At 45.0% G+C, this 22642-nt stretch overlaps 1 protein-coding gene across 1 annotated transcript; it reads right to left on the bottom strand.

The window, feature by feature from the left end:
* Positions 1 to 2698: 2698 nt before the first annotated feature.
* On the bottom strand, positions 2699 to 21715 carry Nans (N-acetylneuraminate synthase). The gene is made up of 6 exons (XM_027931071.2): positions 21488 to 21715; positions 17516 to 17731; positions 8489 to 8588; positions 6834 to 6988; positions 4624 to 4890; positions 2699 to 2929 (listed from the first exon to the last, which is right to left on the bottom strand). The coding sequence occupies exons 1-6, from the start codon at positions 21617 to 21619 to the stop codon at positions 2720 to 2722; spliced, it is 1080 nt and encodes a 359-aa protein (XP_027786872.1). The 5' UTR covers positions 21620 to 21715; the 3' UTR covers positions 2699 to 2719.
* Positions 21716 to 22642: the final 927 nt, after the last annotated feature.

The following is a 22642-nucleotide window of genomic DNA, read 5'->3' as shown; positions in this document are numbered from 1 at the left end:
ATCACACATGCTGTCATTTTCTCTGATGCTACGATGGGAAGCATAGTCTCGACAGAGGCCCTTCTCCATTCTCTCCAACACATGATACAGCCCTCAGAAGGCAGGGAATTGAGTCTTTGTGACCTTAGAAGCTCTTCACTTCTCAGTTGCCATCAATTCCTCCCTCTTGGAGAATACAGTTTGGGGTAACAGAACCACCTGGATCTTTCTGCCATTCCAGGCTGTCAGAGCCTAGAGGTGACCCACTGCTCCTTGTCAGAAACAGCTTCCCAAATTCTCAGCTGCAGCCTAGGCCTTTCTCTCCTTTCCTTCCAGATCCAGGCCCTGGAACACCTCTTTTCTACCATATTATGTCTCTGCTGTGGGGGGAAAAAGGCCATCAAATCATAAACTAGTTGTGTGTATGTATGTGTCTGTTCAGTACTTGGGACTGAACCCAGGGCAATCTACCACTGAATTGCATCCCCATACCTTTTTATTTTGAGACAGGGTCTCACTAAAGTGCCAAGGCTGCTCCTACCTCAACCTCTGCAGTAGCTGCCACTGCACCCAGCAGAAACTGTTTACTCAACCTCTGCAGAAACACTAACCAGAAACTGATACTGTCACACTTCAGTTCTTAGCAAATCAATTTGCAGTTTCACTTCAACCCAGGACTGACCTCACCCCACCATAGGCCCAGCTCCCTCCAAACGTTGTTTTGGGACCCACAGGAGGAGGCCCCAGACTCACAAGTAAAGAAACTTCAAAAGGATAATTATATGCATTTGAAAGGAGAATCAAATACACTTTGAAATAAGAGGAGTTATATAGTAAATAAGGTCAAATAAATATGAACAAAGATCACAAATTTGAAAAGGATTAATGTCAGTATAGGCTCAAAAGAACAAAGAAAAATATGACATTGAATCACTGTAAAAGGTTCATGCTGTGCTACTTCAAGGAAGTAAAACAATGAGAATATGATACCTGGTTTTATGATTTATGTGACATAAAATTATTTTGTTGAATGTGGAAGGGCTGATCTCAGCATCACCCCAGATTTAAAACTTGCAAGCTCTGAGCCCCCTGCTGCCCATCCCTGCACACAGATCTGTTTTCTTCCCTTTGCACTTGTGCCCTCTGGTTTACTCACTGTGCTGTGGCTCTTGCACTTGCCTATCTGAGGGGCGGTTCTATAAGAAAGGACTGCGGCTGCTCACTGTTGTGTCCCCATACTCAGCAGACTCCAACAGAGAGCAAGCCCTGGGGATTTGCTGAAAGAAGGAATGAGCGCTACTTCTGATTTGGCTCCACAGCCTCCAAGCCACACAGCTGGCCCACTAATCCCCACTGAGAAGTGGCAGCACAGCGATGGAACAGGAAGCAAGCATGGGTCACGGATGGCCAGAGCCTGACATGCAAGCACAGGCCTGACACACAAGGGAGCCAGGTGTGATGACCTGTCACACCCTAGTGGTGCTGATGGACCCAGGCTTGGTGCTAAGGCCTGTCTACACAGCACTGCAACCCCAACCCCTGATCCAGTTAGCAGTATCCACTATCTGCTAACCTCAACCTTGGAGTGGCAGGAAAACAGAAAACAGACCCTAAAGGAGATTGCACGACTAAGCAATAGCATTGAACTTTTCAAACCCTGATTTGCATAAATTTGGACCAATAGCATTGACCCAAGTACTGTATAGATCCCTAGACTAGCACACTCAAGCGGCAACCCCTCTCTACTGGGTCCCCTCTCATCTTCCAGGAGTTGTTTCTATTTATACTCGAATGAATCCTACTCTTACACCCACTTATCCTTGCGGGTGCATTTCATTCACTAGACAAGAACCCAGAAAGAAGCCGGGTGTGGTGGCACATGCCTATAATCCCAGTGACTCAGGAGGCTGAAGCAAGAGGATCCCAAGTTCAAAGCCAGCCTCAGCAACTTAGTGAGACCCTGTATTTAAATTTAAAAAATAGAAAAGAGTCTGGGGATGTGGCTCCATGGTTAAGCACCCCTGGGTTCAATCCCTGTACCAAAATAAATAAAATAACCCCAAAAGAAGAAATTGGCAGTGAGTTGCTGGGGTCTACTGTGACACTGGAGGGTACGGTCCACCATTAGGAGCTGAGCTGCAACACGTCACTCAATGGCAGTGGAGAAGAAACGTGCTTTCTTGGCTGCAGAGGCCTGTAGCTTACGCAGACCACACCTGCCAGCAGAAGCAGAGTGACTCCAGCTGTACTTCTGTCTTATTTGCTCAAAGGTGGGAGTGCTTTCCTCTACCCACAAGATCTTCTGACCAATCCCTTCTCTAGGCCAAGTGACACCACATAACGCTGACTGGACCCCCAAGGGCAAGGAGAGGATAAGGGAAAAAAAGAGCAGAGACAGCAGGAGGGTCTGGCAGGAAGTGAGATCGCAGGCCATTCGGGTTTGCTCCACAGAATGAGAACAAAGGCTCAAAGGAAGGATAACACAGCAACACTCACCCTCTGAGTGGCCACAGAAACTGCAGGACATGTACTTGTCTTGGTCCCTCTGGGACAGCCAGCTTGAAGCAGAGACTGCCTCATTTGCTCTTTTTATCTTTCTAACAGGCCAGACCTGGGCTTGGCCCAGAAATGGCACCTGTGTAAAGGGAGTGGGGTGGAGACCAGCACTCCTGCCCCACCTCACCCAACACCCTGCACAGTACAATGAGGCAGTTAAGACTTCAGAGAATGGCACTTTATTTTAAGACTTGATTTTTTTGCCATGATTTTCTACTGATTCTTCTAAGATGGTATCATCTTCTTCAATAGTGACCAGAACCTTCTTGCCCACCAGATTGAAGATGTCTTCAGGCAGATACCCTTTGGGCTCACTGACCTTCACAGTAAGCATATCCAGTGTGAGAATGGTGCCTTCTGGAATTTTCACTTTGGCCACCACTGACTTGCCCAGCTGTGGAGAACAGGAGCTCAGTGTCAGATTCACAAAAGGAGCTCCTACACTGCATCACACCCAAGGTCCCTGATCAGTCTCCACAGGCACCTTGGGGGCAAGGACTCTGTTGTCCCCATAGTGCCCACTCAGGTCCTCGCCACTGTGGAGTGGCTTCACAGATTCAGAGGAGGCCCTTACAGTCTAGTGCAAGGAGAGGATGAAGCTATGGAGAGAGCCAGATCTAATGCCCATTAGCTGGGGAGAAGAGCATTCTAGTTTTGCTGAAAAATGGGGGGAAAATGGTATTTGTATCTTTTATTTGTTTGTTTGTTGTTTGCTGTACTGGGGATGGAACTCAGGCTAGACCCATTTTAACTTTTATTTTGAGACAAGTTCTCACTAAATTGCCAAGGCTGGCCTTGAACTTGCCATCCTTCTGCCTTGGCCCCTGCCTAATAACTGGGATTCATCAGTGCCTACACCTTGTGAGATGACTGTCAAGATCAGTGATAATATGTGGTGTTCCTGGGATGCAGAATGCTCTCAATACGTGAAAACTAGCCACTCTTGTCCTTACCCAGTTCAACATCTCACTGTAAACATGGAGAGTCTAAGGCCCCCGGGACAGCTGACTTGAGCAAGGATGCAGCCAGCCAGCATGAGAACCTGGAGGACACTGCTGACTCAGGGACACACACCCAACTGCCACTTTGATAAAATAGGACTATGGTGGGGGTGGGGTGAGGGGCTCACAAGTCAAGGAGGGTGACTGTCATTTGAATGTCAGGAAAGGGGCTCTGTAGGAAGGGGCACAGGACAGGCAGGTGGGAGGAATAAAGGCTACCTGTAGCCCGTGACCAGCATTTCTGCTCTCCATAAATGCTTCAAAACGTTACTCCAGGCAAGGCCCCAAGATATCAATTCTGCTTGGAATTTAATGCCAGGAAAACATATCTGTCAACCGATGATTACCAAGCTATGCACCTCACTATGTTTCACTGTTTGCTCAGGAGCCCAATCATGTACTCAGCTGCTTCATTCCCATTCTGATTTCTGGTGGGTTTATCTCCCCTCTTCCTCTATAGGTTAGTTTGATTCCTTTTATCATTCATTTCCCAGTATATGTGCACCTTTAGTTTGGGGGCAGCAGCAGGCAGGCCCCACTACAATAAAATGTGATGACCTTTACTATGCATGCCTGCCAGCCCTGAGAAGCCTGGCTCTACCCTGAGGCAGGAAGGTCCAGGCCACAGCTTCTAAGAAGCCCAGAGAGGGTCCGTGTGCCAGGAAGTGTGCTCAGCTTCACCATCCTGTCAAGGCCAACGCTGCTAAGGGATGCGGGCACCATCGCCCACCAGTGCATTCACCCCTGCCTCCCATGCTTAGAAATGCCACAGGCTTTCCTCTTCCACAGGACCCCAGATTTGGCCCATCTCCTGGAATCCAGCAGCACCAGAGCCACAGGCTTTAGGGACTTTCAGTGGAAGACTCTAATGTGATCTGACCAGAGAAATGGCCAGAGTTTCCCACTGTGTAGCACATTTCCCTTGTTGCTCATATGAGCCTGAAGGAGGTCAAGAGGGGTTGGGGCAGCATTCCTTTATCCTTCTATTGGTCTGGTCAGCTAGAGCTGGGAGTGACCCCACCTCTCAGGCACGTGTACTAGGTCCCCCACAGAATGGCAGAGCCAAGCAGAGCTGGGCAGCACCCACCTTCTCATTGCAGGCCATCTCACAGGGCAGCAGCTGCTTGGTCGGGGAGCCCAGCGCCCTCTCCACAAGGCGCACGGATCGCACCAGCTCAGCCAGTTCTCCAGGCTCCAATGAGGCTGAGTGGTCACTCCCCTTCCAGGTCTTGTCAAGAGTTATATGACGTTCCAACACCTTGGCCCCCAGAGCCACTGCGGCCACAGATATTGCTATGCCTGTTTCATGTCCAGAATACCCAATGGGGATATCAGGAAAGAGCTTCTGATATTCCTTTAAAATAGAAAAAGTAAAAAGGTCACCCTCTGTGGTGCTTTGTGCATAGTCCCTGGAGTCAGGCAGATCTAGGATAAGACCCAGGTTAGCCACTCACTAGCTGCTAAGCCATGGGGGAGATACTAGGAGATGCTCTCAGCCTCTTTCCCGGGAATAATAATACATGTCAGGGGTTGCTCTGAAGGCAGGAAACACATTGAAAATGCCCCAAAGCATTATTCTTATCATTAAGAATGCATTTTGGAGGCTGGGGCTGTAGCTCAGTGGTAGAGCGCTTGCCTAGCATGTGTGAGGCACTGGGTTCGATCCTCAGCACCATATAAAAATTAATAAATAAAGGCATTGTGTCCATCTACAACTAAAAGAAGTATTAAAAAGGAGTGCATTTTGCGGTACAGCCCTTGCCAAATACATATGAATCCCTGTGGTCAATACCTAGCAACACACAGATTACATTTGGAAGCTGAAGCAGGAGTATCACAAGTCTGAACCCAGCCCAAGCAACTTAGCAAGACCCTGACTCAAAACAAAATTGAAAAATGGGGCTGGGGAGCTCAGTGGTAGAGCCTTGCCTACCATGTGCAAGACTCTGGGCTCAATCCCCAGTACTACAACAATGCCAAGAAATGCATTTTAAGAATGTTCCGTCCTGCAAAAACCACAAGGAATAATACATGACTAAAACTAAATGCCTATGCTCATTCAGAACTCATCTGTCATATTTAATTAACCTACACTGCAGAAATCAAATGTGCTATATACACAAATATTATCATCAATAATATATAGAGTACGTTGGTAAAAATGCTAAATAATGAATCAGATATCTATAATTCACTAAACACAACAAGACATTCTAGGATGGGTAAGTCTTGTCAGTGAGGGTGACCAGAAACCTTAAGTACAGTAGAAAGACTCAGGCAGGGTTTCATAAAAGATTAGGATAGCACCATAAAAAATAAATAAGACCAGGAAAGACCTGGAAAACCAGGCTTTGTGCAATGGAATGCAGGTCATGGAATACCTATATATCTAATGTCACTATAATGTATTGATGATAAACACATTCAAACACACACATACACATCCATTCTAATTAGTTGAATTTCAGTTGCTAATAGAAAACTGATTTCACAGTTCTCTGGGGAAGATGAGCACCTCAGCTAATCAAGAGACTATACAGTATGGTTCAGGCTGAGTATCCCTGAGACAATAAGAGACCAAGGATTAGGACTCAGCCCAAGCTCTGGTTCTACCTTGGCCCTAAGACATCTATAAAACAATTAAGTTGGAGTAGATAAAATCTTGGGAGAAAATTCCCTTAAACTGCTCACTATCACAAGTTTGAGCATCGGGGATGCTCAGAATTAGAAAATAACAAGAGCAGCAAATAGCACAGCAGCAAAGCCCAGGGTTTCAAGGTCTCCTGTGAAAAAGACAGATGCCTGCATACCGTGTCTACCACAGTACTGCTCCCACTGTAGCCAGGAGTGGAATGACCCTATGGCCATTGAAGGATGGGTGGGTAATCACAATATGAATACTAGAATCATATTCAGGCTTAAAATGCAAAATTCTGATATGTGCTACAACATGCATGAACTTTGAAGACACATAAAGGATATAAGCCAGTAATTCACAGAAGAAGAACCTATAACGGCCAATATATGAAGAAAATATAAGCAGAGCCAATTATAAGGACTCCACTTTAAATTTTATAATGAGAGAAATTAATTTATTGCCAGCCTCTCTCTAGAACACATGAGCTTTCTCAACTACTTGGTTGTAAGCTGATTCTGCAACAGCAAGACTGTCAGAGATGTTTAAACTACAAAGTACGCCACGGTTGGTTAGAATTCTGCTTATATAAAAGGCTCTATCTTCCCTACGTTCTACACAGTAAAAAGCCATCACGCCACAGCCGCATTCCCTCTGCTCACCGTGATGACACGCAGGTTGGCATCCTCGGGCTGGAGCGGGTAGGCGCTGGTGCACTGGAGGAAACAGAAGTTGGGGTTGAGGGGCTTCACGATCTGGTAGACCTGCTTCATGGTGTCCATCGACTGCATCCCGCTGGAGATCACCATCGGGCGACCTGAGGAGCCCAAGACTTTCTTTAAGGGTTCAGACTCTCCCACAAACACATCCCAACCACTGTGCTAACCATTCAACCAAACCAACAGCATTTCTAGCCACTGTGCAGGAATAGAGTTGAGTGTGATGGGCTCCTGCCCTTGACCATGGGAAATGTAGACTCCCCTCTGCCCCAGCACTATCCTTCAGCAAAGTGAATTAAGAGGAGAAAGGAACCTCACAGGCCTGGGGGAAGATGAGCATCTCAGCTGATGAAAAGGTCACATAGTATGGTAATCTGAGAAGCTGAAATCTGAAATGCTCCTAAAATCTGCAATACTTCTGGCCCCAACCTTTTTGGATCAGAGACCTTCAACCTGTAGGATGATAGAGTGACCACTGACCCCTCTCCCCCCCCAATTCAAGAGCATAGCTGAGTGTGAGAACCAGAGCTTCTACCTCCAGTTGTGCCTGGGCAGAGCTCTGTCCTTGAGTTTCAGATGTCTTGTCTATGAAATCAGTAGAAAGCAGCAGAGTAATCTGACCTGCTTCCATCCCAGGGTTATTATGAGGTCAAATGAGATCAGTCATGTTGTTAAATCTTTTTATAAGTCATCACGTATAGACATAGATAGAATAAGCTTACGGAATGTTTCTCAGATCAGTTGCCCCTAAAAAGTTTTCACATACTGTCATACCCTTCATTTCCTATATAATTAAAAAAACATATAAGGCTAGGGTTGAGGCTCAGTGGCAGAGCCTAGCATGTGTGAGGCACTAGGTTTGATTTTCAGCACCACATATAAATAAAATAAAGGTATTATGTCAATCTATAACTAATTTTTTTTAAATGTACATATTGGGCTGGGGTTGTGGCTCAGTGGTAGAGTGCTTGCCTTGCATGTGTGAGGCACTGGGTTCGAATCTCAGCACCACATATAAATCAATGAAAAAAAAAAGGTTCGTCAAGATCTAAAAAAAAATTTTAAATGTACATATTTATGGGGTACCACGTGATGTTTATACATACACAATATATACACATTGTGCAATGTTCAAATCAGGAAAGTATACCTCCTCAAACATCATTTCTTTGTCACAACAACATTCAAAATGCTTTCTCCTAGTTTTTTTTAATAATAAATGGTACATTATGGTTATTTATAGTCATCCTACTATGCAATAAACACCAAAACTAATTTCTCTTATCTAACATAATTTAGAATGCATTGACCAACCTGTCTCCTTCCTCCCGCTTACCCTCCCCAGCCTCTGGCAACCACCATTCTATTCTCAACTTCTAGATTAGGTTTAAAAAAATTTTTAATTAAAAAAATTTCTTAGAAAATTGTCATATCCTTACCTTCTTGCAAGTTAGCACATTAAAAAGCGGATGCACACTGACTGAGGAGGTTTCTGAAGTTTATCTTCATGAGACCTACTTCAACGTGGGCTACCACTAGGCAGGTAAAAATATGAAGGTTGGACTCCCTCAGGTTTTGTGACAAACAATGAAACTCACCTTTTTTGGCTGTCTTTTCCAGATAGGGAAAATTGTTAGTGTCCCCAGATCCAACTTTGAAAAATGGAACATTCAGTTCATGCAGAAACTCAACTGCCATCTACAAAAATGAAAGAGAAGCTCTTTTTCACTACTGTTCTAGAACAGTCCTATTCTTGAGGCAGGCAAGGGGTGAGGCAGGAACAGGAAAGCCCCTCCTCTTACCTGAGGGGGACTCTCAACAACTTGAAAGTGGGAGAGAGCTGTTTGCAGTCACCTACATTCAAATTTGAACATTCCGTCCTACCTACCCACCCACTTGTCCCAATACACACGTAGTGCTGGAACGATCATCCCCCTGGCCAGACCCTTCCTTCCCCAGGTCAGGGAATAAATGTGAAGGGTCAGGAACTGACCTTGACTCAGTAAACTTGACAGAAAGTGAATGGCCCTCAAAAGCTTTCTGTTCACTCAAGACCAAACAGCCAGGAATGGAGGCCTTTTCAATCCTTGTCAAAAAAGGGAAAATGGAGCACTTTGGGCCCAGCCCTGACACAGTGATTCATATCTGCTGGAACCATCAGATCCAAGCCCCTTCAGACTTCAACCATGCTGTCCACAGAAAAGCAAGCCTCAGTCATGTTCTTCTGACACAACATCGATACAATACAATACCTATTTAGGGTCCTCAACATCCTTAGCTGGGATTCATCAGGAACACTGAGCATATTGGGGCCTGGGATGTAGCTCAGTGGTGAGCACATACCTGGCATGTACAAGGCCCTGGCATGTACAACCCCAGCACCACCAAAAAACAAAATAAAATAAAAATGGCTAGAGTGATCAGCAAATCATTATAAGAATAAAATCTCAGATTGCTGTTAAATAACAAGAACCCAAAAAACTACTTCCATTAAGGTATATTTGGCATACCATAAGCTGCATTTAATATACATGGTTCCAAATGTAGAAGTTCTATCCTAAAATACTGCCTGAAATTAAGAAGTAACTTAGGACTTGATGAGCCAGGCCAGTGCATCTTACACTTTGGTATGTGCATACAAATCTTCCAGGGATCTTGCTAATATGAAATACAAATTCTGCTTATCTAGGGTGTGGGGCCTGAAAGTCTGAATTTCTGTAAGTTCCTGAGTAATGCTAATGCTGCTGCCCATGAATCACACGCTAAGTAGCAAGGAGCCAGACTACTAAGCATAAGCCCAGAGGGTAGGAGGTGGTAAGAAATGCCATGAGAAGGTCATTCCTCAAGTGGCTCTTTAACCCACTGTGGCTAGAACTTCATCTGTCTTCCTAGCAGGCACAGAGCTACTACAAACACAGTAGCTGCGTTCAGAGAAAACTGTGCTCCTCTGTACATCTTCTATTAACATACAAGTGGGCAGGCCAGGCATGGTGGTACGTGCCTATAAACCCAGCAACTCAGGAAGCTGAGGCAGGAGGGTTGCAAGCTGGAGGCTAGCCTCAGCAAGTAATGAGATCCTGTCACAAAATAAAACAATAAAAAGGGCAGGGGATGAGAGTACCAGTACTGCAAGCAAATAAATAAATATGGTGGGGCTGGGGTTGAGGCTCAGTGGTAAAGCGCTTGCCTAGCATGTATGAGGCCCTGGGTTTGATCCTCAGCACCACATAAAAATAAGTAAATAAAATAAAGGTATAAAGTAAATAAATAAATATGGTGCTGCAGAACCAGGAAGAGTGGTTACCAAGCCAGTTCAAATGCATTCTATAACCCTCTTGGTCCAAGAGACACTGTGCAGTATGATCAGAATGCCACCCCAAGTGTCTGAACCACTTAAAATGCACTTCTTGCTGTTCTTCCCTTTGCTTTAGTTTTTTTCTCTTCTCCCTGCCATATTCCTCTCCTTTGTATGTGTCACACTTTTAACCAACCCTAAAATGGGACTGAAAACTGCTTTTTGTTCAGACCCTCCTCAGGCACCCATGTGGGTGCTTTCCCACTGAGCTACACCCCAAGTCCTTTTATTTATTTATTTATTGTTTTGAGACAGGGTCTTGCTAAGCTGCCAAGGCTGGCCTTGAACTTGAGATCCTCCTGCCTCAGCCTCCTGAATTGCTGGGATTACAGGAGTGTACCACCACAACTGGTTCATTTTTAATATATTGATTGAACAAAGTCTAATTTTCCCAATCTTCTGACTGTATCTGGCAGCTGAAGAGGGTATTTTCTATGTAAAGAGGGAGACACTTATACTAAGTTTTCTTTTAGATAATGCTCATTTGGTGGAAAAGTGGCCCTCCAGGGCATGAACACCTAGATGAATGAACCAGCACAGAAAAGGGGCAGAGTAAGCAGGGGTGGGGAGGCCATGTGCATAAAAAATCATGGCTCACCTATAGGGGCTGTGAGATCTGCATGAAATTCTCTAATTAAATGTTGAAAAAGGGACGATTACTGCTGGGAGGGGAAGGGTGTGCACCATTTTGCTGCCCTCCTGTGGGATCTGTCGCCACCTAGTGGTCAGTTAGAAAACTGCTGCCTCAGATTCTTACCCTGTAAAGGCTGCCAACTCACCATCTGGAAGATCCTAGCCTTCACCCAGGGTCCCTCAGGGTGCATCAGAGCCTGGTGGTCTCCTCTTCATAGACCCCTTGGCTTCCCCTATCCTGTCTTCCCTGTTGTCAGATCCCATTTCCATCTAGGGCACAATGAATCCAGGCAGTCTCATGACTTCTCCCTCCCTTCTAGTCTTCTGGAGTCTTGTCTGAAGGGAACTCAGCTGATCAGACCCTCCTCAGGCACCCATGTGGGTTCAATGCACAGAAAAGTTCCCAACAGACTGGTTTGAGGAAAACACCAAAACCATAGTTCCTTAGCGGTCCCAGTAGATGGACTTGTTTTCATTTTAAGCCTACTGTTTGCCAAACCTATTTGGCTCAAAAAACTTTTTAGCTCTAATTCAACTAATTAATGAGAATTGACAACATGCCCACGGAACCTCCTTTTGTGCTGTGTATTGAGAAACTTAGGCAACCACTGGTCTAAGGTGGCGGGGGGGGGGGGGGGGGGCACAATAAAATGGCTCTAAAGCCCTCTTATTGCCCCATTTCTGAATTCTGTAGGAGGGTGGGGGGAAGTCCTGCGGTGAGGAGTTGGGGAAACCAGGGGTGCCACAGGGTGAGGGGAAATACACAGCCATAAAAGCTGGGCTTGCCCTTAACTTCAGAGTGCCCAGAGCCATCTGCTGGTGGTGGCAGGGAAGTAGAAGGAAAGGGCACTGCAGACGCAGGTGTAGGAGGGAAGGGCAGCTCTGCCAGAATGGTCACCTTGTGTGAAGGGGGCGTGCCCTGCAGGGCCCCTCTAAGGACACAGCTTCCATCTGCTTCCTTGGTAGAATTATCTGTTCAGGCTAAAGACGCTGCTTATTTCTGCTGAGCTGCACAGGTTTCAGTGCACCTTCAGCCAAGAAGGGCCCTGATAGCTTTCTGGCCTTAAAACGCTGACACACCTTAACCTTTCCTTTAGCACAAAGAGAACGCCCTAGAATAGCACGTAGGGTGGAGAAAACCAGCACTCAATAAATGTACTATCTACAAGGAAGTCAGGGTGGTTCAATACCGGGAGCCACTTACTGGGTAAACACAGAAGAAGGAATCAACACAACCCACTCCAACAGCTGGCCGGACAGGAAATGTTAGTGCAGCAAAGCAAAGTTGATTAACTCTTTTGTAAAGGCTTTTAGGAATGCATTTTCCCCATGTCCCTGAGTTAGCTAGGAGACCCATTGGGAACAATCAGCATTCTGAGGACAGAGACACCTCTCTGCCCAAACAGGTTGAAACAGGAAAATTCCAAGGGCTCCAGGGGACAGGACAGTTATCACTGATAGGAAGACACTGACATGGCACTGTCCTTGCCCCCACAGGCTTATCTTACTGAAGCCTCCCCGTTGTGGGGGGCACCTTTTCGATCCCTAGGGCTACTGTAGCTACAAGAGGTTCCGTGAGAAGCCCAAGCCACACAGGCAGCATCAGTACCAGGACCTGAGTTCAGAGTAGGGTGCCACGGGCCAGTGTCCAGGACACCAACCAGAAGGGCAGCTGGGGTGTGAAGGGAAAAGAAACCAAGAAAGGGATTCAGGTGGAGGCAGCCAGCCCCTGCTACCAAACACCCAGGCTCCTCTCTGTCTCCGAACTGCTTCTGGTCCTCAACCAAAGTCACCTGGAAGAGATGACCTAAAGAAGTGCCTTTTCCTCAGCAGTCACAGATGAAAGGAGGTGCCCTCCTCCTGCAGGCAGACCCAGCAGCTCAGGGCCTGGAAGCATGGCCTGGGAGTCCTCATCCTACATGTAAGTCACTTAGTACCATCTTCTGTGGTTCTTTGCTGACTCAGGACCTTAGGGCAGGAAAGCTCTTGGAAAACAGCTTGTTCACACACAGAAAAGGAAATGAAGGTCCAGGCAGGCCAAGTACCCCCATGTCCTGGATCTTAGCCTAACATTTGCTGAGCGCTGACTATGCTTTATGTCAGTGATCACATTTAATCCTCACAAGGACCAGATGGCTTCTGCTACTAACCCCACTTTATAGCTGAAGAAAGGAGGCACAAAGAGGTAAAATAACTTCCATGTGGACACACCAGTAGTGATAGGCAGAGTCATATTCAAACTCAAAATCTGACTCCAAGGTCCATTTTCTTAGCCACAGGACCACACAGCCAGGGTATGGGCCACAGGGCAGAGGTGCACACCATGTGGTAGAAATGTACTATGCCACTGGGTATTGTACCTCACAGCAAAAGTATGCACCACGTGGCCAGGGAGTGTGCCATTCAGGCAGGACATGCACCAAACAGCAGAGGCATCCAGCACTCAGCAGGGTGTTCACTACTCAGCACGGGCCCCAAACGTTTTGATTTTTACATTCTTAAAACTTACTGATAAAAAAAAAAAAAAAACTTACTGATTTTTCGTTTTTATCTATTTGTTTACTGAATTAAAAATTAAAACTGAGGGGCTGAGTTGGTAGAGTGTTTGCCTCGCATGCACAAGGCCACGGATTCAATCCCCAACACCACAAAAAAATTAAAAATAAATAAAACTGAGAAAAATTTTAAATTAAGTTGCAAACTTCTGACATTGGATTTTTTTTTTTTTTTTTAAGATGGGGTCTTGCTATGTTGACCAGGTTGGCCTTGAACTTTCAATCCTCCTTTGTCAGCTTCCCAAGTAGCTGGGATTACAGGTGTGTGCCATTGTGCCCAGCTGAGACTGGTTTTTATGCTCAGCATTAATATATATATATATATATATTTTTTTTTTTTTTGGCACAGTGATTATATCCAATGACACCTTACCACTGAGCTATATCATTAATGCTTTTTATTTTTTATTTTGAGATAGGGTCTACTAAGTTGCTTAAGGCCTTGCTAAATTGCTGAGGCTGGCCTCCAACTTGTGATCCTCCTGCATCGCTGGGTTTATAGGTGTGCGACACCACACCTGTCTTAGCGCTAATATTCTTGATATGCATCACAGCTGTTGTGTGCAAACAGTTTATTCCTTGTCATTGCTATTAATATTCTGTGGTATGGATGTAGCAAAATTTAACCATTCACCTGCTAAAGAACATTTGGGTTATACTAGTTTTCAGCTACTATGAATAAAGGTTCTATGGACACTCATGTATAGATTTTTGTTGACATTTTGTTGTGGCACTGAGGATTGAACCCAGAGCCCTGAGTATGCTAGACAAGCACTTTGCCCTTGACCATACCCCAGTCCTTATTCCTTTAGGGATAATATCAAATGACAACTGGCAGCCCATAATAAGCTCATGTCTGGTTTTAAAAGAAACTATCAGTGTTAAGTGGCTTAATTGTACAATATGTGAATTATCTCTCAATAAAGCTGTTTTAAAAAGAAATTACCATATTGTTTTTTAGAGTGATTAGACCATTCTATATACCTCCCCTCCAGCAATGAGGGATCCACTTTCTCTGCAACCTTACCACCATCTGGTGTAATTATCCCTTGTTATTTAGCTATACTGATGTCTGTACAGTCATAATTCAATGTGATTTAAAACAGAAATTCAAGGGCTGGGGATGTAGCTCAGTGGTAAAGCACTTGACTAGCATGCATAGAACTTTGGGTTCAATCCCCAGCACTGGAGGTGGTAGGAACTGAGAAAATTTTAAATCATAAGATTAGATGAGGATAAAAGAAAAAAATTGGACATTCTGTTTTATCTTTGAAGGATACCATCAAGTAAGTGAAAAAATCTATAGAATGGGAAAAAATTATAATACTTATTATCTTAGAATTTGCATTTAGGATTTTCTCCAAAAAAGATACATGTACAACCAATATACACAAGATGTTCATCATTAGCTCAGGGAAATGCAAACCAAAACCACAACAAGATAGGACTTCACACCCAATAGGATGGTTTGAATCAAGAGAGATAGAGGGCTAGGGTTGTGGCTCAGTGGTAGAGTGCTTGCCTCATATGTGTGAGGCAATGGGTTTGATTCTCAGCACTGCATATAAATAAATGTATAAAATAAAGGTCCACCAACAACTAAAAAATGTATATATATTTAAAAAAAGATAGAAATAAATTGGTGAGGATGTAGAAAAATTGGAATGCTCAGACACAGCTGGTGGAAATATAAAAGGATATAGCCACTTTGGAAAACAGTGCCAGTTCCTCAAAAAAAAAAATTAAACATAAAGTCAAACACATGACCCAGAAATTCCACTCCCAGACATAAGCCCAAAAGAAATGAATACATGTCTCTACAAAATTTATACATGAATGTTGACAGCAGCGTTATTCCCAGCAGCCCAAGAGTTCATCAACTGATAAATGAGTAAATGAAATATGGAATATCCATTAACACTGGCTACTATTCAGCCATAAAAAGGAGTGAAGCAGTATCAATACATGTTGCAACACAGATGAACCTTGGAAACAGTTACATGAGAGGAATCTGACTCACAGATTGTATGATCTAGTTATACGCAATGTCCAGAAGAGGCAAGTTTACAGAGACACAGTAGATCAGTGGTTGCCCAAGGCAGGGAGAATTGGGGTTCTCCCTGGGGGTGGGGGTGCTACTAATGGTTAGTTTTTCTTTTAGGGGTGATTTTTTTGTATGGGGAGGTACCAGGGATTGAACTCAGAGGTAGTTGACCACAGAGGCACATCCCCAGTGCTATTTTGTATTTTATTTAGAGACAGGGTCTCACTGAGTTGCTTAGCACCTCTCTTTTGCTGAGGCTGTCTTTGAACTCGCGATCCTCCTGTCTCAGCCTTCCGAGCTGCTAAGATCACAGGCGTGCTCCACCATGTCCAGCTTGGGAGTGATTTTTTAAATGGGATGCAGTAATGGTTGCACCCTGCAATCCTCCAAGTGAACAGGGTTTTGAAAGAACAATATTTAACCGCAGGCAAAATGTTGATTTGTCTTTTGAAAACAATCCGATTTTTTGAAGGATACCACAGAGAATTTCAGAAGCTCTCTCAGGCTATGCACACTCAGAAGGATTAACACAATGATGTCCCTGAAATGCCATACTGGTTTGGTTCTGTTACCAATATTTATATGACTTATTCCTTTCTAAAATGGAGGCTGATGTGTCACCAGTTCAAAATGAACTTGAGGAAGCCTAGTTCTCAGATGTGGAAATGGAGGCAGAGTGAGGCCTCTGCCTCAGTTAGCAGGGCAGGAATGAACTGAAGATCAGCAATACCTAAGCAACATTTCTGGGTAGGTATTCCTGGGGAGGAAAAAAATCTGTCCCCTTCCTCCCAAGGCAGCTCCTAGGCCCAGAGTCTAGTAAACATCAGATTTCGGCCAATATCAAGGGTGGAGAAGAGCAGGGGAGGCCCAAGACTGTGCTGAGCTTTCAAACATTTACTGCCTCAGTCTAATATTCTGGGAGCCCAGACTGATGCCAAGGGCAGGTGAGAAGCCTACCTAGGCATCAGATCTGCTGCCTTCAAGACCCATCTCCCAGCGTCTGACACTGAACAAACTTCCTGGCTCCTTTGACCCTTCCTTTATTCATCTGTAAAATGGGGCACTGTAGGGATAAGATATATTACTGTAGGTAAAAATGCTCTGTAAACTACCAAGTATACTTTACTTAATTATTAGTGGTACTGGGAATCAAACCCAGGGCCTATGCATGCTAGGTAAGTGCTCTACCACTAAGCTACATCCTCAGACCTGGAAATGGGTATTAGATGAAACCTATGAATGCCAGGTGTAGTGGCAAAAGCCTGTGATATCAGCAACTTCGAAGGCTGAGGCAGGAGGATTGCAAGTCTGAGGCCAGTCCAGGCAAATTAGTAAGACACATCTCAAAAAATAAAAAGGCCTGGGAGTGTAGCTCAGTAGAAAAGCACCCCTGTGTTCAAGGACATGACTGTGTTAATCCTTCTGATGTGTGTACAGCCTGGAAGAGTTTGAGATTCTCTGTGATATCCTCTAAAAAAACAGGACTGTTTCAACAAACAAATCACAATATTTTGCCCATAAATACTGTTCTTTCAAAAACACACTTGCAAGATTATAGGATTTATCACCACCACCAAGAGAAAACCTAAGAACATTTTTATGTCATGGTGCAGATGGGACCCAAAACCTGGCACCAGATGGATCCTTCCAGGATATCAGCATGGCAAAGCCAGCACCTACGCATGACCACTCCCTTCTGAATGATGCCAATGCCACCTTACTGAAGTCAGTCACACTCCAGCAACATATCCTGGCTCCTAATCTAGGCCACTTTCCACTGGAGAACCTAGCACAACTTGGGTGTACCATGAACTTGAGGGACCCTGGAGGTGCAGTGTGGCTGTCCCCTATTCCAGAGACAACTTGTTTTTAAAACTACAGTACTCTTCTCACCAACTTCACTAGGCCTTGGCACCTGATGGCTTCCCACTTAGTTGGGCACAGAAAAGTGGCTAGAGCTGGCTCTAAGCCAAAAGACACCACACTGCCTGATATCCCCTGGGTCTGCTAACATGGCACATGACAGCAGAGAGCTCACCTCATCCATGCCAGACGCAGTGAAGAAGATGCCAATCTCCTCGGCGTATCGCTGCAGCTCCCGGTATTGGTCATGACTGAATTCCAAATGGCGTTTGTGCTCCCCATACGTCTTCCCCCAGGAATGCTTTGAGGTATATGGCCTTTCCAGGGCTTTCCGATTAAACTTGAATTCCAGCTCACTCTTCTGGAACTTGGCACAATCGGCTCCACACTCCTACAACACACAGAAGGACACCTGTCTGTTACCTGATATGCATTCTCACTGAGAGCAGAAATGTTGGGGCAACTGCTATGACATCATTATCTTTAAAGACCACGAGGACTGACAGAGACATTATGAGACTCCAAAAAAGGAATGGGGTGGGGGTGGGGGACAGGGGAAGCAAGAAGAGTCTGGAAAGATGAAAAAAAATTATTTGTGGATGGAAGATTCTCTCTTCCCCCTATATTTCCCTCTTAAGGTGTGGAAAACTTCAAGGCTTTTTTTGCATTGTTTTGCTTTGTAATATTAAAAGTGCTGAATGCAAGAGCTAAGGAATATTTTAAGTTCTGTAACTCAGAAGATAGTAAAATGAGCACTGGGCCAAGATTTAGGAAAGAAAGTCAAATTCTGGCTTAACTCTGACCCTAACTCTTAGATAAGGTTATTTTCCATCTCTGGACTCAGTTTCTCTCTCTACTCCAAGGCCAAGCTGAGTTAGCACTGTACTGAGGAGCTCCTTACAGAGTGGGGAAACAAAGGGACAGGGCCCCGTGCTCCATTCTCTGACTTGAACAATAACTACTCTACTTTTAGCTGTTTTGTACTCATGCTTTTCTATACAACTTTTTGTTTGAACAATAGGTTCTACAGCAAAAATCACACAAACAAATCTGAGAAATGCCTAGCTTAGGTGATTTCTACTGAGTAGAAGAGATTCCGTAAAAATGGGAGCTGCATGCAGTGGTGCACACCTGTAATGCCAGCTACTTGGTGATTGGTTGGTTTGGGTACTGGGGACTAAACCCAGAGGCTTTACCACTAAGCTATATCCCCAGTCTTTTTTATTTATTTATTTATTGAAGAAAGGTTCTTACTAAGCTGCTTAGGGCAGCTGAGTTGCTGAAGCTGGCCACAAACTTGCAATCCTCCTGTCTCAGCTTCCCAAATTGCTGGGATTACAGGTGTGTACCCCTATGCCTAGTTAATGCCAGCTACTTGGGAAGCTGAAGACAGAAGGATTCCATGTTTGAGGCCGGTTTGGACAATTTAGTGAGACCTCTTCTAAAAAAAAAAAAAAAAAAAAAAGTGCTAGGGATGTAGCTCAGTGGTAGAGTGCTGGCCTTGTATGCACACAGCCCTGGGTTCAATCCCCATTACCACCAAAAACCAAAATGGAACATCTGACTTTAAAAGCTAAGTTGGATTACAAATCTGTCTCCCATCTCCCAAGATTGTTTCAAAAAAAACTCAACAGAAATATTAGGAAAAACCCTCTAAAGTCTCAGCTTGCTGCCATCTCTATAGACACAGAGGCATTCAGGCTGTTTAAACCCTCTTGGGTCCACCAGAAACATCAGTGGACTCCCACTCCTGGAAAAAAATTAAAATCACAAGATGGCACAGTTAGGATTTGATGCTGGAAAGAAGTTAAAAGAATGTTAGAACTGCAATTGGCCTTGGGCAAGGGACTTCTCATTATCTAGATTGCTGTGTGTGTGTGTGTGTGTGTGTGTGTGTGTGTGTATTGAACCCAGGGCCTTTTGCATATAAGGCAAGCACTCTACTGAGTTATATCTCCAGCTCCAAGAGTTTCTTTGTACAAGAGTTTACTGCTTCTACGATGGCAAATCCAAGGGGTATGTGGCTCAGTGGTAGAGCAAACAAGCGCAAGACCCTGGGTTCAATCCCCAGCACTGCAAAAAACAAAAGCATTAGAAGTCCACCATGAGCAAAGGGTGTAATATTTCATTTGCACCATAATCTGAAAGTTACAGGTAAATTTCTAATTGTAATAATTTATGCATTATGTATTATACATCATAATACATTTCATTAATGTAATTATAATAAAATAAAACTAATTTAAAAAAACTCTACCTTCAATATTGCAAACAGATTTAGGGTTGTAGCTCAGTGGAAGAGCACTTACCTAGCATGCACAAGGCCCAGAGTCTGATCTCCAGCCCTGGGGATGTGGGGCAAAGAAAAAGAAAAAAAAAAATTTGCAAGCCAGCTGTACATAACTATACTCTGGATAGGCTTACAAATGTAAGTCCATCTACAAATTGCAGCAAAGTCAGAATAAATAATAAGAATTTTAAGAAATTCCAGTGCTTTATTAATTTATTTATGGTATTGGGGACTGAACCCAGGGGAACTTAACCAGAGTCACATCCCCAGCCCTATTTGTTCTTTATTTAGAGACAGGATCTCACTGAGTTGCTTAGTGCCTCCCAGTTTCTGAAGAGGCTGGCTTTGAACTCTGGATCCTCCTGCCTCAGTCTCCCCAGCCACTAGGATTAAAATAGGATTATAGGCATAGGCCACTGTGCCCCACCCTGCTTTCATTTTTAAACAAAGTACCTGTACATACTGTGAACCAAGAAAAACTGGGAACTAGAGGAAAAAAGTCCCCTGCCCAAGATTATTGAGCTAATAAATGGTGTACTGATTCCAGGGGTCTCGCAACTATAATACAGCCTCAGGCCTATCATTCTCTTCCCCGTGGAGAACTGTCTTATAAAATTACTTGAGAAAGTATGAAGAAAAACTAACTTTGTTTCCACGGTTTCCTTATCTCTCCGTATTTTTACAACTTCAGCATGTAAAGAGATCACACCTTGGAAAAATAGACCGCTCCTTTAATTAAAAGCAGTAATTTCCCCTACAAAATAACTTTAGAGTACAAAAGTTTGGAGCCCAGAGGCTAAGAGCAATTAGTTGTTTTTGTTTTTTCCTTTAATGCACTTTTTGCTAGTTGTGTGTCCTTAGGCAAGTCATTATCTTCTTGAGACTTTAATATGAAAATGACAAGGATTGGGGGGTAGTTTAGTGGCAGAGCCCTGGTCTAGCATGTGAGAGGCCCTGGGTTCATTCCCTAGACCCCAGCTCCACATAAATAAATAAGTAAAATAAAATCCACAGCTTCTCATGCCTCAGGTTGTTACGGGAATTACACAAGATGAAAAACATGACAGTCTGTCTCCTCGAAGAAGTTTCATGGTCTAATAGAGAAAGAGGCTTAAATGGTAAATGACAACTCGATGCAATACCCAGGTCTGGATCGGGGGCAGGAGGTGGTGGGAGAAGACCAGGAGAAATCATCCAAGTAATCTTGAATGTAAGTGGAAATTTACTAAGAAAACAGGAATATTCACAAACATCATATCACTAATAGCTGTCATTTATAGTCTTATGTGCCAAGTACCAATGCCAAAAGTTTACATGAGTTACCTTATTTCATCCTCTTAACAACTCTATGAAGTACTATTATTTATCAAGCTGGGTTTTCAAGCAAGGAAACAGAGGCTCAGAGAAGTTTAGAGACCTGGAGAATATGAACTCAGAGCCCCGGTTTTTAACCATTTCACCTTGCAAACACTGGGAGTGGCAGGGGAGAGAGACCACAGTAACTCCCAGGTATGGGAATTTCCTGGAAGTAAGTCAATATAACAGGAGGATGTCAGAAGAAATAGGCAGGAAGGGGGGCCAGGTCATTAAGATCTTGAAGGCTACGAAGGGAGTCACTGACGGGTCAGACAGGGTTGAACCTGATCAAATCCGTATTGGGGGGAGATTATTTCAGCACCAGAGGGGAAGGTAAGAGGTGGGGTTAGGAGGCAACTGCTGAAGCGCAAACAAATCAGGAGGAGGTGGAAAAGTGAGGAAGAGAGGTTGGAAAGACTTAGAAAAAGGCAAAGGCGAGAAGGAGGATGCAGGGGATGAAGTAGAGAAGGTGTCCCGGGGTCCGGTGGCCGCGCCCCTCACCTTGGCTGTGCGGATCATGCGCTTGGCCACTTCCAGGTCGCCTTGGTGGTTCTGGCCGATCTCGGCGATGATGAAGCACGGGTGCTGCCCGCCCACCCAGCGCCCGGGACACAGCTCCAGCTCCAGCGGCATCGTGGCGACTCGCGCTCCCGCACCTCTCTGCCGGAGTGGGCCCGACAGCCGCTGCCTCAATCACTGAAGTACGCAGCCCAGCGGGCCCGCACGCCGGCCACTCCACGTCAGCCCGCGGCCGCCGCGCAGCCAATCCCTGGGCCCAGCCTCGCTCCCGGCGACCAATCGGATCTGGGGGCGGGGTCTCCAGCGGGAAAGCGATGGGGCGGGGCGGGGCGCGTAAGCCCTGCTCCTCCAGATCCTGGAGTGTGGCTGGTTTCTTGCCTGGAAGTGCGGGCTGTGACTGTCCCGGGGTCCTTGCAAAGCTTTGAAGGAGGCTGACGGCCGCCTCGGCAGAGCTTAGTCTATGTCTAGCTCCTAAAGGCGTGGCAGAGCGCGCCCTGCGGTGTAATGGAAAAAACAGGGATTCCGGAATTGGAATCCGAGGACTGGTTGAGTCCAGCGCCTGCCACTAGTCAGCTTTTCATGAGTTCGCTAGTCCTCCTGAGGATTTTTTTTTTTTCCTTCTTTTCTGACGATGGTAAATAATATAGAACCCCTAATCACAGTGCTTGGGTAGTAAGTTTTCAGTTAGTAGATGGCCATTCCAATTACATGACAGGCAACCAGATCATAAAGCTCCACTGACTTGTCCAGTGCCCCCCAGAAAGTCAGCAAAGGTGAGACTGGGATCATGGGCTGCGCCATCCCAGGGCTCCTACAACACATTTGATTGGATTTCAGACCAAGTTGAGAAATGAGTTATCTGGTTGATTGTTTGACTTACCAGAACTGATGAATAAAGTAACAAGATGGCAAGGAGGGAGAGTAGGTTTTGGTCATGTCAGTATAAATGTGCAGTTGGAACTGCCCAACAGGCAGGAGGACACACAGCTCTGAAGCCCACAGTGGACGTCAGGACCTGAGAGAAATCTGGGAGCCAGTCAAGAAAAGAATGAAGATAGGACAGATTGCTGAAGGAGAGAGCCAGGGGAGGGATGAGCAATGTGCAGTTGCCTGGGAAGAAACAGAAATGAGACCGGA

The sequence above is a fragment of the Marmota flaviventris genome, chromosome 13, assembly GCF_047511675.1.
Source record: "Marmota flaviventris isolate mMarFla1 chromosome 13, mMarFla1.hap1, whole genome shotgun sequence".
NCBI lineage: Eukaryota > Metazoa > Chordata > Mammalia > Rodentia > Sciuridae > Marmota > Marmota flaviventris.
Note: the sequence above shows the minus strand (reverse complement) of the source record. Positions and strands in the feature narration are given on the sequence as shown.

Excerpts from the sequence above, each read along its gene's own strand:
- Nans (XM_027931071.2), bottom strand. The coding sequence starts at position 21,619 with ATGCCGCTGGAGCTGGAGCTGTGTCCCGGGCGCTGGGTGGGCGGGCAG. Across the intron at positions 6,989-8,488 it reads GGAAAAGACAGCCAAAAAAG|GTCGCCCGATGGTGATCTCC; the intron begins GTGAGTTTCATT and ends TGGGCTCCTCAG. Across the intron at positions 2,930-4,623 it reads AGATGGCCTGCAATGAGAAG|CTGGGCAAGTCAGTGGTGGC; the intron begins GTGGGTGCTGCC and ends TGTTCTCCACAG.